The 21,989-nt window shown below is 39.5% G+C and overlaps 1 protein-coding gene and 1 long non-coding RNA gene across 2 annotated transcripts; both read right to left on the bottom strand.

The window, feature by feature from the left end:
- Positions 1–252: 252 nt before the first annotated feature.
- On the bottom strand, positions 253–1,213 carry LOC119765465. Its single transcript, XR_005276751.1, has 3 exons — positions 1,126–1,213; positions 885–1,074; positions 253–620 (listed from the first exon to the last, which is right to left on the bottom strand). It is a non-coding gene; the product is annotated as an uncharacterized LOC119765465 (long non-coding RNA).
- A 9,567-nt stretch (positions 1,214–10,780) lies between these two features.
- On the bottom strand, positions 10,781–11,414 carry LOC6031657. Its single transcript, XM_001842352.2, has 2 exons — positions 11,264–11,414; positions 10,781–11,192 (listed from the first exon to the last, which is right to left on the bottom strand). Exons 1-2 carry the CDS (start codon positions 11,345–11,347, stop codon positions 10,848–10,850), a joined length of 429 nt encoding a protein of 142 aa, XP_001842404.2. The 5' UTR covers positions 11,348–11,414; the 3' UTR covers positions 10,781–10,847.
- Positions 11,415–21,989: the final 10,575 nt, after the last annotated feature.

The raw sequence follows: 21,989 nt of genomic DNA, 5'->3' as shown, positions 1-21,989 counted from the left end.
GTATCGGTCGATTTTCTATATATCCTTTGGGGAGACAGAAGCAGAAGCTGCCCACAGACCAACACACCATATGGTTGGGGCAAGGTGCCGCGCCACACGAGAGATGTGTAGCATTCCTGGAGCGCCAATTTCACACGCCTCTGCTCTTTGGTCAAGTAGATATGTCATGGTTTGCGGGGTGGTTGGACCTATTTTGGGAACCTACAATATTGACATTTATTCTTCTTTAAATTTAATTTTGCTGTTGCGTTTCCTCAGCTGACACACCAAACATTGCACCAGTTACCCTAAACTACTCGTGTACTAAACGCGTCGTGGATTGGGTGTCGATAAATTGCATCTCTCGGACATCGGACGACGACGACAACGTGGTGGTGATGATGCGCAGACAGTTGACAAGTTGAATGCTGCCTTCGGTTGCGTTGGCCACTCGAGTGAGTTCCATGGGGGCTACCGGTTGACCCTGGATGATAGTGTCTGGAATATGAGTAGCACAAGTTGTACGGACGATGTGCCTTCAGTGGTTGATTGTGTGATTATTTGGGTATCTCGCTATTTTTGTGAATTGTGAAACTTTGGGTATTTTGTAATTCACCAGTTTTTGAACGTTGTTTCCGTTCCTGCGAAGTATTTTATTTCATTTAGTAAAAGTGAATTTTTATCTGATTTATAAAATCAAAAAAAATTCTTAGACATGCATTTTTTCCTATGGGACCATCCATAAACCACGTGGACACATTAGGGTGGGAGGGTATGGCGATTGTCCACGATCCATACAAAAAAGTTTTTTTTGTATGGACAATTGTCCACGAGGGGGGGGGGGTAACAGATTCCCAAAAAAGTGTCCACGTGGTTTATGGATGGTCCCTATACAATAATCGTACTTTATTCGTCTCTAAGTTTAAACATCAGCTTCAACAATCCGGATAACTCCGATGCTGGTGCTTCCGATTCTTGCAGAGGAGGTAATCTTTCACTAGCTTCCAACAATTCCAAATTTGCTGAAGTGTCTTGAAAATCCGAGTTTCCAATGGAGACCTCACCCATCAAACTCAAGAAAAAGTCCCATGCAATCTGCAGAAAAAAAAATACTGACAAACTGTGCTAACTTGGTCATACACTCACCTTAAACACAAACATCAAATCGAAGGTGGCTTCCGTAGGAGGTATAGTTTGAACCAAGACGGTTAGTGCAACAAACGATCGTGCTAGCATGGCGTCTTCTTGGCCTACTGTGATAACGCAAACCCTGTGAAGGGCTCTTTTATAGGTTCATTTCTGCAAACAACACTAAAGACGAAGTGTTGATTTATGCATCCTCACAAATAGACCCTCATTGAAAATCCACGTAATTTCAAAACGACCCTGAAATTGATTTAGCAATGAGTTCAATGACATACACAAAACAAAAAAAAAGTTCTATTTTTAGCCCGCGGCGATCGGTCAGGCTCAAATTAATTCGACCGTAGAACGAAGCGCGTGCGAAATTCGATACAATTTCAAACTGGTATCGAATATCTCTGCTCCTGGGCAAGGGACATCTTTTGTGCGAATATGCCGACATTTAAGCGGCGATGATGGCAGGCAGGCGCCCTCTATGCATACGCCTGGTGGAACTTTTCCTGGAAACGGGCCAAGGTGAGAACCTTGGCCACTTTTATTGGCTGTGAACTGCCACACCACAGGTAAGGGCACGCACAGACATGCGGATTGTAAACTATTTAATATGATTTGATAAAATAGTTATGTTTAATAAAAAGGGAGTTTTGATTTAGTTTAAAAAAAAAAATCTCTTTGAACACTTTTTTGCAATATAACACTAGCCTGCCCAGATCCTCAAAAAAGATGGGCAACAATATGAGTGTTTTGAAAATATCGTCGTCGGACACCCCTGACCAATTTTAGAACAAATGTTTTATTATGTTGCCCAAATCCTGAAAGCCTACTTAGGTTACAGTCCAAACTCGATTACTCAATCCTCGGAGAAATTTGACTTTGGCTAATCGAACCATCGAATTATAGAATCTTTGGATAATCGAACCAAGAAAAAAAAAATTGTCATATTTTTCGTTGTTGAGCTGGAGTACAGTCATCCCACATATTCGGAACACTTACAAATTCGGAACACTTTTGTGGTAATTTGTCAATAGCATGCCAAATGCAGCTTTTCTGTCGACCCTACTATTTTTAGGACCTTTATTTGGACATTCTCTGGCTATTTCACTAGTAAAAGTAGTACTTTTTAGACAAAAACTTCATTTCAAGACAATTTTATCCAGAGCAGCAAAACACTACCTCCAAATTGCCTGTTTCATAATTGTGGGCTGTTATTGTGCCTCCCACAATTGTGGAACACCTGAATTTAACTGAAATTTACATCAGACCATGTATAAAACATCACTAAGCTTGAGTTTCATTGATTTCAGTGTGTGAAGTCATTATTTTGTTAAAAATCTGTACTCCTGGAGAGAACCAAGGTTTGTTTACATCCGTAAGAAAAAAGTGTTCCGAATTTGTGGTTTTCATGGGTCAATGTTTTTCATTAAAAGTTGACATAAAACGTAAAAAACTGCAGCCGGTCTATACCTCAATCGAAAGATCTTAAGAAAAGCTTCCACATGAAGATAAAAGCAAAACATTATGTTCGACTATTGATTTTCTATGATTTTTTGACCATCGGCCGATCTGTAAACCGTTCCGAATATGTGGGATGACTGTACAACAAATGCTCAATAGTGAGCTAGGGTATTTTAACCATTAGTGGGCCCCTAAGTAGAGCCGAAGCTCATTTTTCACATATTTTCAATATTTTAAGCACTTTTTCATAACCCTTTATACAAAACAATGCAATCTTAAGTCTTTTAAACAATTTTGACTATTAGTTTCATCAGTTATTTGTTTTTGAGCAGAAAAATAGCGATTAGAAAAAAAAGTTTTTTTGTGCCTGTTATGGACCACCTTTTCCTATAATGCACCCGGGTCCCTAATCCGATGATGGACCCGGGTCCACTATAGGCAAACTGTTATTTTTATATCAAATTTAACCGATATTTGATGTTTTGATGCATGGTGTAGGTCAAATGATAGATATAATGAATAAAAGATGCATTTTGATCACTTTTCATCATGAACAAATATGTTTTGTTAACAAATTTAGCTTTAAACAACCAAAAAACACGGACGAACGGACATGACACCAGGGACAAATTTTCTTCAAATTTCTGAAGCAAACTATCACTTGCGCCATCTACATTCGAGTTGTCAAAGTAGCATCGCGTGATTACGCATGATTTCTCAAAATGTCTTATGCAATAATTAATTAAAACATTTAGCATTAGTATGGTGCTAGAAACAGTTTGGTTGCATTAAGTTTGTCTTTATGATTCTATGTAACTTATCATGGATACTAAAATTGCCGAAAGTTTTGTAGAATTGGCATTTTTAATATAAATTCATACGACTATTTCAAAAAATGCCCATGAGTTAGCATCATCAGCTGGCTTTGTTTACGTTTTAAACCACGTGGCGCGAAGATTTTGACATAAGCGATCTCGCTTGCGCTGGTTTTCGCCAAGAAGTAGGGGAAATCTACCCATTTTAATCCTAATAAGCGGTCGTGTTTGAATGATGCTGGATAATCTAGAGTCTCCCTTGAATTTTACTAAAACCAAGTACACCAACGAGTAGAGCAAGTTTTTGTGAACATTTCTGTTTATTTTCACTTTCACTAAAAGTTATTCTATATCTTTACCAAGCATTTAACAAAAAAAAATCCCAAGGGTATTCTAATCGAGGCGAATGCATTGGGCCACGCCCATTTTTCTAATATCGGCTTAGTTCTTTTTTCTTCCAACACTCTGTCGAGTGTTGCCATTTGCGCTGACAGTTCAAACGAACACTCACGAAAAGTGGCATTTATAGGGAAAGTTTCCTGGCATCGCTGGCTGTGCTGCTGGTGATGTTGACGGCCAGCCTTTGTTCTTTTTTTTCCTTCGTCTCTCGCTTGGTTTTCTTCAGCCTTCGATTGGAATGCAAAGTGAAAATTGAAACGTCAAACGACTTGGCGCGTTTGTTTTTTTGATGGCGCTTGCTAATTTATTACATTTTTCGGGATTATTCTTCAAGTGAGTGCCTTACTAATGATCAAAAGAACATGTTGCCGGTAGTTGGAAGCAATTTCATATCTTAAGCGCCGTGAAAAAGTAAGCGAAAGTGAAAACTTAATTTTGGCGATATTCATTAAGCGTTTGAGGGATTCTCGTGTGTGTCACTGTGTGTGCCAACAAAATCTCGCAAAATACAAATTATGATCAAAAGTGCATTAAATGTGATCTTTTTGGCCAGTAAGTGGCATACATTTGAGTGCTTACTCGAGGCGGTGCTGTTGCTGGTAAGTTTATAGCCCAAATAGTATTTTTGGAGCTTTAATCGAGCATCAAACTCTCCATATGACGAAGATAGGTGTTTGATTGGAAAGGGTAGATTTCCCCTAGTCAAAGAAAACCTGCTTCACTTTTTGAAACCCCGTGTCATGTCCGTGATTAAAACATATTTATTTCGGAAAAAATCAGAGAAAACTTTCAAAAACCGCTGTAAACATAAATATAATTTTAAAAAGTAATTTTGTTGCAAATTTTTCCATATTAATTACATAAATGGTTGACCGAAACTAAACAATAGATTTGTTTACAGTTGCTGATAAAACCACGCATATTTATTGAAAAAAAATTTTTAGTTATTGATTTATTATTATAAAATATCATTTCGAACTGCAATTATGATGCTTCAGTTAAGAGCGAGTCCACGAACAGGGCATACCCCTTTGTATGGGACGTCGTTTGGAACTCACCAATCTGCCTGAAATTTGTACATATGAAACTAGCATCTGGCCAAAATATGAGCACTCTAGGTCAACGGGAAGTGGGGCAAATCGGGACACAAAGTTTGATGGTTTAAAAACGTCAAAAATCTTAAAAAGGCTTAGGCAAAATTCAATTTATTTTCAAAATTCAAAATGCATCTGAAAGGGCTTAAAAATGCAACAAAATGCAGGGAGAAGCATCCCAATTGGTTGAATCTAAAGGGAGTTATTGACATTTTAGTGAAAAAATAGCATAATTTTCAAACTCAAATAAAAAAGTGTTCCATCCAGATATCAACTCGGTTCGACCTGCAGCTTGTAGGGGACATCTGGGACTACCATCTGAGACTGAGAACGCTTTGGGTAAGGCAATTTAACATAATAAATAGACACGTTCACTTTTAGTTAAATTTTTTGGTTGTAAATTTTTGCTCGGGGGACCACTTAGATCAAATTTTCCGGTGACAATTTTGTCATATTCGTGTTAACGAAAATCTTCGATTCACATTTATTGAAAATCAAGTTCGTTTCCAAGGATACAAGATGACACCAGAAAAAAGCAGCTTCTTATATTTTTTTAAACTTATAACATGCTTGAAATTGTGTCCACTATAGGAAAGGGGTTCTTTATTGGGTAACGTACCCTAGGAATTGTTAGTCCAAGATGGCGACCAATATGTCAGTGATAATGTATTGAGAAAATTATACATTCGGTTATCAAGTTCCAAAATCGAATCGCTCTACAGCATAGCGTTGGCGTTCGCTGTTGCAAGATTTCTTCTCGAAAATAGGAGTCCAGAAGCTTGAAACGGTGAGGCAATCCAAATATCATTTTACACCTCAGCTACCATCCACCCCGGGATTCAAGCTGACGACCTGTTAGACGGACTCCTACACCTGAACTGACCTAACTACCTAATCCCTAGGATAAACCTGGACTAACATTTACATACAACACTACTTACTGACTTTTCCTGTACTTTTTATGTGACGGATTGCAGACTGGATTTCGCCATGTGATGTGACGATTGTCTATGCCCAAGTTGCCTAGGAATTGATAATTGGGAATAGAACCAACTCCACCTGAACCAGATTTTCACCACCATGACAGCCGTCCATTGCCGGCCGCTCCCATCTCCACCGCGCACCAGGGACAAGGAATAAGGCTAGGATACGCTCTAAGCAAGCGTTGCGACCACGGTGTTCCCAAGTTAGTTTCGCTTGGAGCTTGACGGTTTTTGGGAAGATATAAGGTCTAAGATACGCTCTAAGCAAGCGTTGCGACCATGTGACAATAAGACATATGTTTTCCTTAAAAAAGATTGCTGTAAAGTACATGCATTTTTTCAATAATTCATCTTGGATATACAAATTCGCTATCAGTTTAGAGTAGTTCACTGCCCATGTTCGCTTAAATATCCCGTATGCAAAAAAGCAAGCTGAGAAACACGCATTTGTTTGTTCCACACACAAGCCTGCGTGTTAAGTTTTTGCGAAAAAAAACTTGATTTCCTCTTGATTTCTAGAACAAAGTAGGTAAAATTCTCGTAGGTTTGGCAGTTTAAACGCTCGCTCCTAATTCTACCCAATTTGTTGATTTACACTATTTATAGATCCACTTCACGCGAACATTTTTTGCTTCGACTTTTTTTTCGGAAATTGTCATAACTCTAACTATTTTCTATTCAGAGTTGTGACAATTTCCGTAAAACAACTCGTTTAGCAAAACTTTTGATAGCAACTTGCTTGCTCACTTCCTATTGCGCTGATTACACTACTCGACAAAACAAAACTTGTGTCAAGGGATTAACGATATCTCATCCGTTCCTGAGAGAAAAGGCATCCCCGAATCCGATGCAATCGACAGAATTTGATTTTATGTCCACGCGGACTGACGAGAAGTTGGTACTTTTTTTAACATAAAAAATCGAACAATTTAAAAAAACCATGCGTCTCCTCCCAATTATATGAGCCATCTACAAGAATATGGAAGCGCCTGGTGCATAGCCATTTCCTTTAAGCACAACGGAAACAACCAATACAAATGTATAAAAAAGTTGTCAAGTTCTCGAGGGGTCCACAGCTAGCATTTTTGTACGATTATAAAAAATAAATATTAAAAGTTTAAAATTAATTTATTTAAAAAACATATTTTTTGATTTATTTGTTTACTAAAATTTTATGGATCTCAAAGGTCTATGGGGACTTCGGGATGTCCATGGTCATCCAAGGACTGCCTGGAGTTAAGATCTACGAGTCTACCGCCGTAGCAAGCAAGAGGTCGTCGGATTTGACCCCGGATCATGTGCGTATAGCATCAGTGCATATGGTGACTACTATATGAATGTGTTGGGATGTTCATGGTCATCCAATGACTCCTGGGTTAAGATCTACGAGTCTACCGCCGTAACAAGCAAGAGGTCGTCGGATTTTGACCCCGGATCATGTGCGTATAGCATCAGTGCATATGGTAGACTACTGTATGAATGTGCTGGGATGTTCATGGTCATCAAGGACTCCCTGGAGTTAAGATCTACAGTCTACCGCCGTAACAAGCAGAGGTCGTCGGATTTGACCCCGGATCATGTGTGTATAGCATCAGTGGATATGGTAGACTACTATATGAATGTAATGGGATGTCCATGGTCATCCGAGGACTCCCTGAGTTAAGATCTGAGTCTACCGACGTAACAAGCAAGAGGTCGTCAGTTTTGACCCCGGATCATGTGCGTATAGCATCAGTGGATATGGTAGACTACTGTATGAATGTGTTGGGATGTTCATGGTCATCCGAGGACTCCCTGGAGTTAAGATCTACAAGTCTACCGCCGTAGCAAGCAAGAGGTCGTCGGATTTTGACCCCGGAACATGTGTGTATAGCATCAGTGGATATGGTAGACTACTATATGAATGTAATGGGATGTCCATGGTCATCCGAGGACTCCCTGGAGTTAAGATCTACGAGTCTACCGACGTAACAAGCAAGAGGTCGTCGGATTTTGACCCCGGATCATGTGCGTATAGCATCAGTGGATATGGTAGACTACTGTATGAATGTGTTGGGATGTTCATGGTCATCCGAGGACTCCCTGGATTTAAGATCTACAAGTCTACCGCCGTAGCAAGCAAGAGGTCGTCGGATTTTGACCCCGGAACATGTGTGTATAGCATCAGTGGATATGGTAGACTACTATATGAATGTAATGGGATGTCCATGGTCATCCGAGGACTCCCTGGAGTTAAGATCTACGAGTCTACCGACGTAACAAGCAAGAGGTCGTCGGATTTTGACCCCGGATCATGTGCGTATAGCATCAGTGGATATGGTAGACTACTGTATGAATGTGTTGGGATGTTCATGGTCATCCGAGGACTCCCTGGTGTTAAGATCTACGAGTCTACCGACGTAACAAGCAAGAGGTCGTCGGATTTTGACCCCGGATCATGTGCGTATAGCATCAGTGCATATGGTAGACTACTATATGAATGTGTTGGGATGTTCATGGTCATCCGAGGACTCCCTGGATTTAAGATCTACAAGTCTACCGCCGTAGCAAGCAAGAGGTCGTCGGATTTTGACCCCGGAACATGTGTGTATAGCATCAGTGGATATGGTAGACTACTGTATGAATGTGTTGGGATGTTCATGGTCATCCGAGGACTCCCTGGTGTTAAGATCTACGAGTCTACCGCCGTAACAAGTAAGAGGTCGTCGGATTTTGACCCAGGATTAGTGCGTATAGCATCAGTGCATATGGTAGACTACTATATGAATGTGTTGGGATGTTCATGGTCATCCAAGGACTCCCTGGAGTTAAGATCTACGAGTGTACCGCCGTAACAAGCAAGAGGTCGTCGGATTTTGACCCCGGATCATGTGCGTATAGCATCAGTGGATATATTAGACTACTGTATGAATGTGTTGGGATGTCCATGGTCATCCGAGGACTTCCTGGTGTTAAGATCTACGAGTCTACCGCCGTAACAAGCAAGAGGTCGTCGGATTTTGACCCCGGATCATGTGCGTATAGCATCAGTGCATATGGTGACTACTATGAATGTGAATGAATGAAGCACATGATCAGGGTCAAAATCCGACGACCTTTTGCTTTATTACGGCGGTAGCTCAGATAACTCCAGGGGAATCCGGGTGACCATGAACATTATCAGTAGTCTACCATATGCACTGATGCTATACAGGAGCCGGGTCAAAAATCAACCTGCTATTACGACAGACTCATAGATCTTAAAACCAGGGAATCCTCGGATATTCATAAGATCTAAGTCTACCGCCGTAGCAAGCAAGAAGTCGTCAGTTTTGACCCCGGATCATGTGCGTATAGCATTAGTGCATATGGTAGACTACTATATGATTTGAATGAATGAAGCATGATCGGGGTCAAAATCCGACGACCTCTGCTATAACGTAGATTCATGATCTTATCAAGGGAGTCAACAGGTGACCATGAACATCACAACACATTCATATAGTAGTCTATCATAAGCACTGATGCTACCTAAGATTCGGGGTAAAATCCGACGACCTCTTGCTTTATTACGGCGGTAGCTCGTGAATGCTCAGGGAGTCTCGATGCGACATCCCACAATGAATGTCGCCTCGCGATGCTACCACGTCGGGTCAAATCGACGTAAAACGGCAGACTCGTAGTGACTCAGGGAGTCTCGGATGAACCGATAGTCTATCATGCACTGATGCTACAAATAAAGGGTCGGTTATCCGACGACCTCTTTACTATACGGCGACAAATAGATTAACTCAGGCATCCTTGGATGACCATGGACATCCCGAAGTACCCATAGACCTTTGAGATACATAAAATTTCAGTTAACAAATAAATCAAAAAATATGTTTTTTTTAAAATAATTTCATTTTAAACTTTTAATATTTATTTTTTATAATCCTACAAAAAATGCTAGCTGTGGACCCCTCGAGAACTTGACAACTTTTTTATACATTTGTATTGGTTGTTTCCGTTGTGCTTAAAGGAAATAATGCAAACCTTAATAACTTGCCATATGGGAGAATTGTTCGATTTTATGTTAAATGCCAACCGTCAGTGAACATAAAATCAAATTCTGTCGACCATCGGATTCGGGTCTGCTGGAGGAAGATGAATAAATCCCTTGACACAAGTTTGTTTTAATCAATGTTATCACTCGATTTCAGTTGAAAACGCTTTTTTTGAGCTGTAATGTAATGTCAAAGTGCTGATATGGCAACAATACAACGCTGGAATTAGATGCTGTTTCCCTACTGGATTTCTGAAAAATCACACGATTTTGAACCAAACTGCACCATTAACTCAAAAGCGATGAAAATGCATATGGGACATTTATGCGATCAGGGGCTACTTAGAGGTCAGGTGCAAGGACAATTAGATTACGCCGATCACCAACATTTCTGCGCAGGCTCTACCCGAGGGGAAGCATAAACATTAGGGTCCCCAGAAACACGTGCACTTTGCATTTTTCCAAAATATTTAGACGGTGCCAAATGGTTTTTTTTCTCCAAAGTTTGTTGGGAGAATTTGAAGGGTTCTTTCGCTCTTTTTCAAAATTTTGATTAAAATTCTTTTTTTTTGTGATTTTTGATGTTTTTTATTGAATTGTTATAAATTATACGGATAAATATACATAAAACGAGGGCCTTTGCTTGCTAACCAGAGTTCTAATACTTGAATGGGGAGAGCACTCAAACATTATTCTAGGATTTTGGAAAACGTTGCTGTTAATGTTGCGAAATTTCGTTTATTTCTGCTAGAATTTAACAAAAGCTGATATTTTAATTTTTTAAATTATGCGAAGTTCAAAACATGTGTATTACAAATTATGCTTGAAGTCAACTCCTCTTAGACTTCTCAGATTGAAATAAAATAGTAAAATATTTTTAAGATAAATGCGAGTGTTTTGTTTTATTGAAAGCGTGACATATAAATACCATGAAAATGTTCAAAACATCGGTTGCTCAAACAGCACGTTTACCTTCAGACTTTGGTGTTGTTGATGTACTTGCTGCTGTTGCTTCCATTGCCATAGAAGCAGGAACCGTCGCCTGTGCCGGCGGCGTTGTCTTCCCATTTCCGTTTCCGTTCGCATTGCCACCTCCATTGCCGCTTCCGTTTCCGTTACCCGGTGGCATCATGACCGCGTTCACGTTCGTACAGTTGATGCACATCACGTTCAGGTCGCATCCGGTCTTGCACACCACCGTCAACGTGGCGTTCGGCTTGGCGTTGATGATGGTTTCCGCCGATTCCTCGCTGGACTCGTCACTTCCAAACAACAGATCGGTGAGCTGCTCCAACAGGTCCTGGTAGATTTGAGTGGTGGGAAAAGGACTAGAGTAGTGGACAAGGGGAAGCAGAAAGAAATCTTTCTTACGGATCCAAAAGCATGGGTTAGCGGTATCGTGTTGAGAACAAACAGTGTTATCACACAGTAGACTAATGGTGCTTTCGATAACATTCCGGCGGAAAAAAATGCTCAAAGAACTTCAACGTTAGACGACGAACCTGAACTGCTTAGTGATACCAAGTTCCCCATAACTTAGTACCTTTTATACTTTAAATTTATTTGAAAAATACACAGACAATTGTCTCGACCGAGTTCCGAAGGACACCAATTTCCCCACTTTTAGTGATGCATAAAAAGTCTAAGCAATCCTTGAAAACTCCCATAAGAATATTGTTGGCACACGTGGTGCGGAATGCGCCTACTTAGGCGATAGCTTGAACCACACTCAGCAAACATCCAACCCATAAGAGAAGTGTGTGCGTGTGTTTGGCTACGCATGAGGCCTACTACGATGCTCGACTAGCAAAATAGGTAAAATAACGTTGGAAAAGCTGTGTTACGTAACATCGAACGCTGCTTGGTGCTTGAGTCTTCCCTGAGCGACACATTGGTGGCATATCTTCTGGCTTTTCAATTAGTTTTTACTTTAGTTAAGTTTATGATTATTTTTGTTACTTTTCACTAACTCTTGATCAGCTTATTGGGGCAGTCATTAAAGGAAAAATGCACTTTTTGAAATAAAACACATTTTTAGCGATAAAAAGTAAAATAGTAAGCATTCAATTTGCACAAGAAAGGTGAACCCGGCAGTCGGTGACCACATGCCACATAATTACAATAATTACAAATGATAATGTTTCGATTGCAAAACAGAACAGTCCACCGTATAGATTACTGTTTGCATAGCAAAAGCCTTAAAATATGGTCAAGTTCAACTGCTGTAGGGAAAGTTGGGGTAAATTTTCAAACTTATTTAAACAAACTAAGAAATACGAAAAAAAACTATTTTATTTCTTAAAATAATGTCAACAGATAATTTTTCTCAGAATGACAATTATGGTCCAACTTCTCCCGAGTGCTGAGGGGTTGGTTCTTGAACCCACTGGCAGTGGCGAGCTGCAAGCGATCGCTAGCCCAGGAGTCAATCACCGTAAATCGACTTTTAATTTAATTACCCCTGAAGCAAATGATGGTGTTTATAATCGCATCAAATTAATCTTAATAGGGTATGTTACACTATCTTGAGCCAAGTTACGAGCATTCAATGCACATAACTAGGAAATGTTTAAAGAAATTGGAGAAACCATTAAGGTCAATATTTTTGAACTAACTAACTATTTCGATAACGCACATAGAAGAGCCCACCCTGACGTGACAAGTGCATTAACCAAGCTAGAACATAATATGAAGACATCGCGCGATAGCGGTTCTGATTTCGCCCGCGGGGCTTCCTGCGGCCTACTCCGATGGCCGCTGGCCTAAATTTTTTTGCATAACCAGTTGCTGAAGTCAGACGCGATCACCATGGCACCGCGTTTGTTTGACCTAAACGTGTTGTTTTAATTGAATGAGTTATTTTTTGTTTCAAATAATTATGTTATACTTATTGAGAATATCAAATTCTAAAGAAAAGTTTATTTGTTTGTATTTGCCTTAAAGCCATAATTCTGTTCTAAAAATGAACTATTCTTAGAAAGCTCGTAGACCACCTTCCTATGTATGTATGCGCGTATGTTACTGATGTCACTATGTTTTCTTAGTACTGGCCGAACCAATTTTGGCCAAACCAGTTGCGTTCGATTTAGTTTAGGGTCACATACGTAACTATTGATTTGAAAAAAAAATTGATAAGTAGGGGAGAGTGGGGAGACTTGATACCCTTTTTTGTATCGCACATAACTCTGTAAGTTTCTCGCAAAACTATGAACTTTTTGCATGAATTGAAAGCTTAAACATTCAACTATGTTTGGCTGATAAGGGTATTTCATCAGATAAACTCTTCGAATCATGCCAAGCGTTTTAGAAAAAAATTTTAAACCGGCATTTTCAAAATGTTGGGGGTAATTTGATCCCCCTTTCAACATTTTGAAGAAATCTTAAGCAAAATGTTTTTTATTCATCCAAAATTATCATTTTCTATAAGTTACAGCAATTTTACATTAAACCTGTACGTTTGTGTTCAAAATATAGAAAGTTTAGCATGCACAATATTTAAAAACTTAAAATTTTCTTTTTTAGACCAAAATTGAGCATGTTTACAAAAGCTGGTAATTTTTGTTTACAAAACTTTTGGAAAATGGTTCAAACTGCAGTAAGTTATGTACAACTATACTAAAGGAAACTATGTATGAAAACCCAGCCTCATTATTTAATCTTGAGGCTGATTCCAGTGACTGTAAAAATGCAGGGATCAAGTCTCCCTAAACGCACTTTTTTAATCAAGTGATTGTAAAAATAGTATGACGATAAATTTAACGTCAAATGCATAAGGGTTTCGTAGTTTATAAGTTTATCAAACAATTCATGTATAAAAAAAAAATTTTCGAATAATTTTTGAGTGTTTTCTATACACATCAAAACAAAGAAAAAAGATCTCTTGGAAGTTTATTGCAGCACTTTTTACAAAAATGTGTGTAACTCAATCTAAACAATTTTTAATTTTTTTTCTTTGTTTTCTACACTGAGTTTTAGTCAATTTCGCACAACTTTATAGAACAAAGCTAATTGTTTTACCCACATGCTGACGAGATACAGGCTTGGGATCAAGTCTCCCCACTCTCCCCTAATTATAAAGTTATATGTCAAAATATGTTTTCACATATATTTGGTAGTTAGATAAGTGACCGGAAATCGAATATGATACCACCATGTTATGCATCGTGACCTTTCTTTTCCAACAAGTCCAAACCATTTAAGATCTGGCAACCCTGTCTCGAGTTACGACCACTTGAGTGATATTTATGTACCTTTTTTGAAGCCGGATCTCACTCAAATGTATGTAAACTATTTCCGGGTCCATCATCCGACCCATCGTTGGTTAGGTTATCGAAAGAACTTTACAAGTCCAAAACATAGAAGATCTGGCAACGCTTTCTCGAGTTATGACCACTTAAGGGATATTTCTGTACTTTTTGAGGCCGGATCAGAAAAAATAGATGAAATTTGTGTCCAAACCGATATGATGAGTTTGGACAAAAATTTGCTGGTAAAGACACTATTGTTGGTAAAGAGTGAAGAAGGCAACAACCACATTGGTGGATTAAGTGAGTTTTTATTATAGGGAGAGGGGGTAATATGCACCCCCTAAGGGAAAACTGTGAATTCTCAACCATAACATTAATTCTGTGGAAGAATTTTGTTAGATGTTCTAAAACAACTATTATTCTTCGTCACCCATGTTAAAAAGTCTTGAAAAAACCTCAAAATGGTTTAAAAAATAAAATTTCTAAAAATATTTTTCATTCCAATCAATCATGCAGAGCAATATGCATCACATCATTGGGGCAAAACGCACTACAACAACGGGGCAAAATGCACCGTATCAATGGGACAAAATGCACCGGGTAAAAGCAGTTTTCACTAGTCACCACTAGGTGACACCGCTGTTTACAAAGGAGCATTACAGCGGTGCATAAAATTCAATTAAAAAACACATTTTCAATGTTTTTGGACGTATCTATCTAAAGAATAATGATAATTGCGGTAGAAACTATATAAATCAACACTTACAATATCGATAAATGCTTTTTATATTGTCCAAAAATCATATTGGCGGTTCAATAAAAATTAGATCAAAACACAACATTTTAAAGTTTTGCCAATAGCTTTGGCTGTTTTTATCCTACCATGCTCAAACTTTTCCACTATAGTTTTACATAATTAAGCTTCCAGTTTCTATGATTTTTTCCCCCGGAAAATTCTTCCCAATATCGAGGAAAAAATACAAAACAGGTCGAAAAACATAATAAATACATTTCTAAGAAAACTAGAATAGAACAAAAATACAAAAGATAATAAAGATTAAAAGCCCTGGCGATTTAACAAACACCGATCAAAAATCCAACAACCCAGCTCCACCGGTGCCAACCACAGTTTAAGTAGTTTGTTTTCGTTCGAGCCACGACGTTACGATATCTCTCAAAGGGGGTTTGGAATTTTGTTTACATTCAAAACAAATTCATTAAACCACTTTTGCTGGCCGCTGCGGCTGATGCACTTTTGCACTCCTTTTTTTACGATCGGCGGAACCATAAAATGATCCAATCACAACGAGCCTTGGCTCGGGCACAAGCATGGTTTTGAGTTATTACCGCTAATTTTATGACCCCAAGAAGGAAGCCCACCAAGACCAGTGGGGGAGATGGGGTTGGCGCGTTGGTCAGTAAACTGAAGCTTCCGAGAAGTGCACTTTGCACACTCGGTCATTCATGCTGAAATGTACGTAGATTGTAGTAAATATTTTTGTAGCGAGCCTCAGGCGAATATTTTATGGCGGGATTTCAACGCCATGTGCGCTAAATGGTCATCCGCGACGTCATAGAAGGCTGTGACTACTTTTTAATGCAACCATGTGTTTTTATATTCAATTTAAAAAAATCTCTGAGCAAATATTAGTTTGACACACACATGAATATGCTGAAACTGTTCTAGGTATCATGGTCAACTTCACAGCAAAAAGATTTAAATCGACATCTCGACAAAGTTTCCAGAAGTTTGAACAGTGCCTGGCAGAGGACATCTTTCCTGGTCGGAAATACCACGCCTGTTTAACCGGCGCCCAATCGCAATGCGTTCGTGGAATGTTACGTTATTTCGCTGGTTCAAGTATTGCGGCGCGCTTCGACTGTATTGACAATAAGTAAAATGTATGACATGCCAAACCATTATTAACTATATAACTATGGTGATCAATTTCAAGATTAAATTTAAATTTTTAACATAATTAATCTTCATTAATAAATTTTGAAAAATATAAATTAAAAAAAATTAATCTACAAAACTAAAAGTTAACAGGCACAGACAATATGTGTATGATTCAAGCAGTATTTTTAAATCTCCACATTTTAAATTTTATAAATTGGTATCACAAAAACGTAATCTTGACGTAATCTACGTTTACACTATAAAATAGTGGATATAATCACATGAAGTTTATGTAATTTTATCCAGATTTTAAGCGAAAAGGCGTTCGAATGGTGAACGCCCGAAATGTCAAAATCACGCAGTGGTACCAACATTGCGAAAAAGTGTGCCATGGCATGACCGCCACATTTTTTTCTAATGTTGGTGCTACTGTGATTTTGACAGTTCGGACGTTCATCAATCGAACGCCATCTTCGCTCAAAAACCTGGATAAGAAAAAGTTTTGAAGTTGGGCAAGCGTTTTTAAACATCAGTTCGTTTCAAATGAGTTTAACAAAATAGGTTATGGTATTTACTTTTAAGAAAAATAGAGCACCCTGTTAATAAAACTCATTTGGTTCCGATTTCACATTATTGCTACTACAGAGAAACCTCTTTTTACGCGGTGGCGTTACGCTTTTTGTTTCGTAGATTTCTCTTAAACCATACAATATTTTTGCAAGTATCAAAAAGCGTTTTGTAGATCTGAATAAAGCCTACAAATTGCTTTTAAAAGATTGCAAAAATTTTCTGTCATTTCAGAGAAATCGACAAATTAGAAAAACTTAACGCATCGTGTAGAAAGAGGTTTTACTGTATGAGGACACCAATTTTAGGATGTTTTCCACTTCTGAGCAAGTCTCCCAGAAGTCGGCCGATCGTATTTTTCGTTGTCCTATTTTTGATTGAATTTTTTTTTTGAATTAAATATACTTTATTGAATCTTTCTTATAATAATTACATTTGGTTTACATAATAAGTGGTCAGCTGTGGCTCTTCAGCTTTAGTTTGCTTTTCGTGATTTAAACACTGTTCATTTTCTTAACTTTAAAAGTATATGATTTATCATTTTTGTAACACTAGGTACAATGAGGAAAAAAAAATTAAGAAAACATAACCTAACCTAAAACTAACTTAATCTTACCATAAACTAAACCAATCCTTGAATCAAGGGGTATTCAGATATAGCACATTTTCCCTGAATTTCAAACATTTTTCTTGAATCTTCTGATCCAACATTTTTACTTCTGCTAATTCATGAACCTCACTTGATCTTGTCCAGCCAGGAACATTCAAAACCATTTTGAGTACCTTGTTTTGGACACGCTGGAGCTTCAATTTATGAGTTCTAGCGCAACACTCCCAAACAGGTACTGCATACTCAATAACAGGGTAAATTATTTGTTTGTAAACTGCTAACTTATTTTTCAAAGATAGCTTTGATTTTCTGTTAATTAAAGGATACAAACACCTGATGAGAATGCTGCACTTGTTCAATATTTTATCTACATGCTGCCGAAACAATAGTTTCGAGTCAAGTATGAGACCTAAATAGACAACTTCCTTTGACCAGGGTATTGAAACATCATTCATTTTAATCAAAACATCATCATTTGGGACAAATCGGGCCGATTTGGAAAGTGGAAAAATGATGGTTTGAGTTTTGGCTGCATTTATGCGAATTTTCCAGTCACCAAAGTATTCGGAAAGAACGTCAAGACCCTTCTGAAGACGGCCAACTAAATATCTGGTTATTTTACCCTTATAAATAACGGCAGTGTCATCAGCAAAAAGTGACAATACACCATTACCAGGAAGAGTAGGCAAATCAGATGTAAAAATATTGTACAGAAGTGGGCCAAGAATACTTCCTTGGGGAACCCCAGCATCAATGTTGAATAATCCAGAAGCAATCCCATTCAGAAAAACCCTGAACGATCTCTCCGAAAGATAGTGCTGGATAATTTTGATAAGATACATTGGAAAACCGTATAAATACAGTTTATGTATCAAACCATCATGCCAAACATTGTCAAAAGCCTTCTCAACATCCAACAAAGCCATAGCAGTTGATTTAGACTCAAGCTTGTTCTGCTTGATGATTTTAGTTACTCTCGTAAGCTGATGAGCAGTATTATGTCCCTTACGGAAGCCAAACTGCTCGTTCAAAATTATATTATTATCGTTGGTAAAATCCAAAAGCCTTGAATAGATGACCTTCTCAAAGAGTTTGGACAGACTACTTAAAAGACTAATGGGACGATAACTTGTTGGCGATGTTGGATCTTTTTGAGGCTTCAAAATTGGTATGACTTTGCCCAGTTTCCAATTGGTGGGGAAGTAACCAAGTTGCAAACATTTATTGAAAATATTGGCTTGAATGATCATCTGGAAACTAGATGAATATCATTTTCATATGTTTAACTGCAACTTTGACTTCCTCACCAGAAACATGGGAATCTGCAGGAAATTCAAAGGTAGAGTCATTGATTGTTGAAATACTATTGGCTACTGATGTTTCTTTACGGCTGGTCATGGAAGCGCCAAGATTATGTGAACTAACAAAATGAAGCCCAAGTGCATTTGCCTTTTCCTCGGATGTAATCAAAGGAGAATCCTCAACAATAAGAGGAGGAATAGGCTTTGGTTTGTTTTTAAGAACTTTTGAAAGTTTCCAAAATGGTTTTGAATAATTCCCAAGCTGGCTTACATGTTTTGAAAATTCTTGATTTCTGATATTGTCAAGTCGGTCTTGTATGATTTTGTTCAAATTGTTCACTGAAATCTTTTGTCATAGTCCCCAGTCCGTTGATATTGTCTCCTATAAACATTCCTAAGTCTAATCAAGTGTTTAGTATCTACGTCAATATCAGTTACCTTAAAATTAACAGGAACCTCCCGAACGTTGGCAGCCTCTGCTTGGTTGATAGCCTGCTGGATCACCTCCAGCGAACGATCAATATCAGCAGAAGTTTCCGGGTGTTGATCATAGTCGATGTTGCTGTCTACCACTTGCTGAAACTGCTGCCAGTCAACGTTGTGGTAATCTTTCCGGGTTGGTTGCCGCTGCGGAGTAACGGAAGCTCCAACCTCCACAACCACCGGATAGTGATCAGAACTCAACTCTTCAAACACCTCAGGATGAGCCACGTTCTCAGCCATATTGGTAATGAAGAAGTCGATGATTGAGTGATTCCCAGACCGAGCCACCCTCGTTGGACGATCCGGACTCACAACGTTGTAGTATCCGTTTTGCAGATCGTTGTGCAGAATCACTCCGTTCCGATTCCTCCTGCTGTTGCCCCAAACTTCATGCTTCGCGTTGAGGTCACCAGCGATGATGTACTTTGCGCTCCGCCGTGTCAGCTTCTGGATATCGCCCTTCAGTTTTGCTGCTGAACCATCTCTGGAATTCACCTGACGTGGGCAGTATGCAGCAATGAAGAGTACTGGGCCAACCGAAGTGGGAATTTCCACCCCAACGGCCTCGATGATGTCCAGCTTGAAGTGTGGCAGCCGGCGTGGCTTGAGATCACGATGAACAGCGACAAGCACACCTCCTCCTCCAGAGGTGGTCCTATCGAGCTGCGTCGCGATCTTGTAGTTTTGCAGATAAACTTTTTCACCGGGCTTCAGATGAGTTTCCGTGATGGCAGCTACGTCGATCTCCTTCTCGCGAAGAAAATCCACCAGCTCTAAGTTCTTCCTCCTAATGGAGCAAGCGTTCCAATTCAGCAGCTTGAGGGACCTACGATCCATACTGGATGACGAACGAGGTCAGCACTTCAATCTGCTGGGTCTTGGTTTTGCATCCACGCAGTGCAGCGGACATCTGTTTGAAAATATTGAGGAGTTCGGTTGAGGTGTAAAGATCATTACCATTTTCCTCAACTGCTGGTTCTTGGGTTGGTCTTGGCTCCTGGCTGAAGCCCGGTGGTGGCGGTCTCGGCTCCTGGCTGGAACCCGGCCGTGGATGATTCATCTCAGCTCTCTTCCTGGGATCCAACGGCAACGGTGCCAAGTTCGGGACCTGGCGTCGCGGTTGAAGAGGTGGAAAATTTTGCTCCACCAGGGCTGGAGGAGTTCTACGACGCTGAGGCTGATTCTTCGTCGATGCTTGCTGCCGAATTTTCACGAACTCAGCTCTCTTGGGGCACTTTCGGTCGGTTGACGAGTGCTCACCGTTGCAGTTGAGGCACTTCACCAGCGAATCTTGGATGCACTGGGATGTGATGTGCGCATCGGTACCACATTTGGCGCAACGACGCTTTAGGTGGCAGTTCTTACCTCCGTGCCCGAAGCCCAGGCAGTTGAAGCATTGTGTGACGTCACGATGCACTGGTCGGTATCGCTCCCACGACACGATAATGTTGAAAACCGCTCGAATTGCCTTCAGCTCAGGAAGCGTCGTCGATCCCTTAGCCAAATGCAGCAGGTAGAGCTGGTCACGGTACTTGATGTCTTTGTTGCGTCGGCTCATTTTGTGCACGGCCAACACATCCAGTTTCAAAACTTTTAGCTCGGCAGCTAATTCCTCCACTGGCATGTCGTACAGACCTCTGACGACGATTTTGTACGGCTTATCCATGACGACATCATGGGTAAAGTACTCCGCCTCGTTTTCGGTCAAGTAATCCTTGACCAGTTGATAGTGCTGCCTGGATTGCACCAGCACCTTAAATCCGTCCTGACACAGACGAATGTTGCCTTGGACTTTCCCAGACTTGATGAGTTCAACCAGCCCCGCTCGAAAGTCGATCGTTGCTGCTGATTGCCGCACATAAAAAGGAGGCAGTTTCTCCTTTCGCTGTTTCACTTCATTCTCCTTTGCTTCCGCTACCTGGTCCTCGTCAGGCAGTCCAGCAAACTTGTTGTTCTTCAATAGCTGCTCCTCGTGCGACGAAGAGTTCTCCTCCTCCTCATCCATCGGTACAGTACCGTCGCTCTTTTTCGTCTTTTTGCTGTTCGATGTCACTTCCAAAAGCACCTTCCTTTTGGAAATTCCCGGTTTTTGGCCATCAGTTGAGGCCTCAACCTTCCTTTTGGAAATTCCCACTTTTTTGCCTGCTTGAGCCGCAGGTAGGGCAATATTGCCGGCGTTTTGCGCCGGGACGCGACGAGTCATGTTGATTCAGACAACCTTCACCAACGAATGCTCGGATAACAATGATTGATTGAATATGACTCTAAACTGCTTAAATATAACTCCTAAACTGCCCATGTTCGCATAAATGTCCCATATGCAAAAACAGCAAACTGAGAAAAACGCAAGGCAAAAACTGGATTTCCCCAAGATTTCTAGAACAAACTACTGGATGTTATAGGCTCTTCTGAAAGAACACATGATTTTGAACCAAACTGCATCAATAACTCAAAAGAGATGAAAATTCATATGGGACATTTATGCGATCAGGCGCAGTAAACTGCTCTAAAGTGATATAGTTATTTTTTTTAATCCTAGATGGCGGAAAAAAATAGCAGTAATGAAATATTGCAAAAAAGGCAACCAACCAGCCAAATTTTACTCCAATGGAGTCGCAAAACTCAATTTTGATGTAAAAAATACGATTTTTTTTTTGTTCACGATTCGATTATCCGAAGTCCCAAACAAACCTTCGGATAATCGAATTTTGGATAATCGAAACATCGGATAATCGAAACTTCGAATAATCGAGTCTGGACTGTATTGTTTTTAAGTAGACATAAACGTCAACTTTTCAATTGTTATTTTTTAATTGCACGATTTTGAAAAGAGTTTCGACTCACTTTAAAAAATCCAGAAACTATTTTCAAAGCTAAATTGAATTTGCTATCAAGATGTACGGAACATTTTTTGATAAAATGCATAATTTTCAAATTCAAAACTCTAGAAATGCATTTCCCACGATTTAGCCCACCAAAATTTTGTTTT

The sequence above is a fragment of the Culex quinquefasciatus genome, chromosome 1 (assembly GCF_015732765.1).
Source record: "Culex quinquefasciatus strain JHB chromosome 1, VPISU_Cqui_1.0_pri_paternal, whole genome shotgun sequence".
Classification (NCBI taxonomy): Eukaryota; Metazoa; Arthropoda; class Insecta; order Diptera; family Culicidae; genus Culex; species Culex quinquefasciatus.
Note: the sequence above shows the minus strand (reverse complement) of the source record. Positions and strands in the feature narration are given on the sequence as shown.

What these genes read in the sequence shown, in the direction of transcription:
- LOC6031657 (XM_001842352.2), bottom strand. Translation starts at nt 11,347, where the DNA reads ATGTTATCGAAAGCACCATTAGTCTACTGTGTGATAACACTGTTTGTT. An exon ending in TAACCCATGCTTTTGGATCC is followed by an intron (nt 11,193 to 11,263) that starts GTAAGAAAGATT and finishes CAAATCTACCAG; the next exon opens with GACCTGTTGGAGCAGCTCAC.